At 46.4% G+C, this 2,029-nt stretch overlaps 1 protein-coding gene across 1 annotated transcript in view; it reads left to right on the forward strand.

Moving 5' to 3' along the window:
* The window catches only part of LOC101860784 (chitin deacetylase 8), a gene marked incomplete in the record, with an annotated part of 30,417 nt that overhangs the window by 23,336 nt on the left and 5,052 nt on the right, over positions 1–2,029 (forward strand). Inside the window, 3 exon segments of the mRNA XM_005090819.3 lie at positions 133–313; positions 1,211–1,344; positions 1,654–1,966. Of these exon segments, the coding sequence (XP_005090876.2) occupies positions 133–313; positions 1,211–1,344; positions 1,654–1,966 (628 nt within the window).

Genomic DNA, 2,029 nt, shown 5'->3' on the forward strand with positions numbered 1-2,029 from the left:
AGAGAGAGAGAGAGAGAGAGAGAGAGAGAGAGAGAGAGAGAGAACAGTATGCGGGTAATAAAACTATTACTGAAACCCAAGGAGCTTAGAACTTTTAATCTCCTTGCTGAAACCACTTCTCCCCCACAACAGGTCCTAGAGTTAATGGCTGCCAGAACACATTCACAAGCGAGGGATACACCAACCTAGCCCATGGCACGTACGCATGCGCACCCGTGCGGCCGGATGACGGTGCTTTCTTTAAGGGAAGACTTTTCATCTGGTGTGACAATGGCGAAGTCAGAGGTCCCGTGCCATGTAGAAATGGATACACGTAAGTTATGTTTCTTTCAGTTTCCCATTTTCTTTAATTTCATATCAAGACATAAAAGTATCAGGTAATTGTTATGTGAACCAGGGTGTGGGGTGTAATGGTGAGGTGTTTCTCCGTTGCACATTGAAGACGTGAATTCTATTCTCAGTAAAGGATTGGTCTCATTTAAGGAGTCTCTCGCTCTTTCTGCAAGAAAACTGCAAGTCGTTCAAACTTTAATGCAGTGATTATTCTTATCATTTAAAGAATATTGGCCTTAACAGGCCTTGCAGAAGGAGATCATATTGTATTTTGACCAAAATTGTGAAGGTGAAGGTTTATAATATTTATAGCCATTGTCCTTCCATTTGGCGTATATCAGAGTATATCTTCGGGGGTTTGAAGTTGGAGCGGCTTGTCAGGGATGAACGAATGCACACTATGTATACTGTGTGTTGTCAGTAAAACTGACAGAGATCTTTGCAAGCTGGACGAAGCCCAATCACGGTGACAAAAATGCCAAAATGTGAATGGAAGTGTTTTTACACCCCCATCGACACAATCTAGAACATTTAGGAGGCTGGCTTCTCATGCTACCTTCCATGGCCAACCTCTTGCGGAAAGGGGTACAACATCTCAGCAGACAGACCAAGATGTTTAATAAAAATTCGACCCACCCGGGACTCGAACTCGTGTCTCGTTGCGAAGAGCCTAACCGCTACACCACAGACGCCAGTTTAAAACGCAAGCCTACTAGAAAATTTAGTGTGCAAACATAATGGCTAGATGTTTAAGGCCTTTATGTTTCTTCAAGTGTCCCAGAAACTGCATTAGTCTAGACCTAGTTGATTTTAAACAATGGATGGTCCGCGATGACTTCTTCAAGTAGGATCTAAAAATCTTATTCTGACCATCCAGATGGGACACCAGTGTCAACTCGTGCACTCCCGGACCTGCCAGGTGTGACCTCTCCAGTGACGTCAAGCCAGTAGTGACTAGTGCCAGGCCACCTGTGCAGACGACACCCCAGCCAGGACCCGCCACAACCAAGGGTGAGTCTTTTTTTTTTTTTTTTATTGTTTTGTTTGTTTACTTGATTGTGATCGGGTGGTTAGCGGATGTTCAGGTGTAGTTTCCTCCTTCTTTTCTATCAAACATAATATACTGTCCTTATCTCTCCTTCTTCTGTTCTTTTAAAGATACTCTCTTGTAACACCTCTCATCATCAGCACTTATTACTCAGGCGCCGGTAACGTATCTCTAATAAAGTTAGACACTCTGATTTTCAAATAAATATTATAATAATGCTTGATATTTTACCTCTCGCCCTCCCTCACCACCCCCACTACCTCTCCGACCAGTGCCTACCACCCAGCAACCCACAACCCAACGACCCACCACCCAACGACCCACAACCCAAAGACCCACCACGAAACAACCCACCACACGCCGACCCACCCACCCCAGCGGCCCATGCAACCCAAGCTCGTGTCGGCTGCCGTCATGTTTCTGCTACGGCGACACGCCCATCGGCACCCCGCTCGCCGACACGCCACAGTTCCTAATGCTGACCTTCGACGACGCCGTGACCCCCCAGGCTTACCAACAATATTACCTGCCCCTGCTGGTGCAAAATAAATACAACCTGAAGAATCCAACCGGGTGCAAAGCCAGGTGCGGGTCTGTCCGTCTTTCCGTCTGTCTGTCACTTTGACTGCCTGTGTGCCTGTGTGTGTG

Source organism: Aplysia californica, unplaced genomic scaffold (genome assembly GCF_000002075.1).
Source record: "Aplysia californica isolate F4 #8 unplaced genomic scaffold, AplCal3.0 scaffold00022, whole genome shotgun sequence".
Classification (NCBI taxonomy): domain Eukaryota; kingdom Metazoa; phylum Mollusca; class Gastropoda; order Aplysiida; family Aplysiidae; genus Aplysia; species Aplysia californica.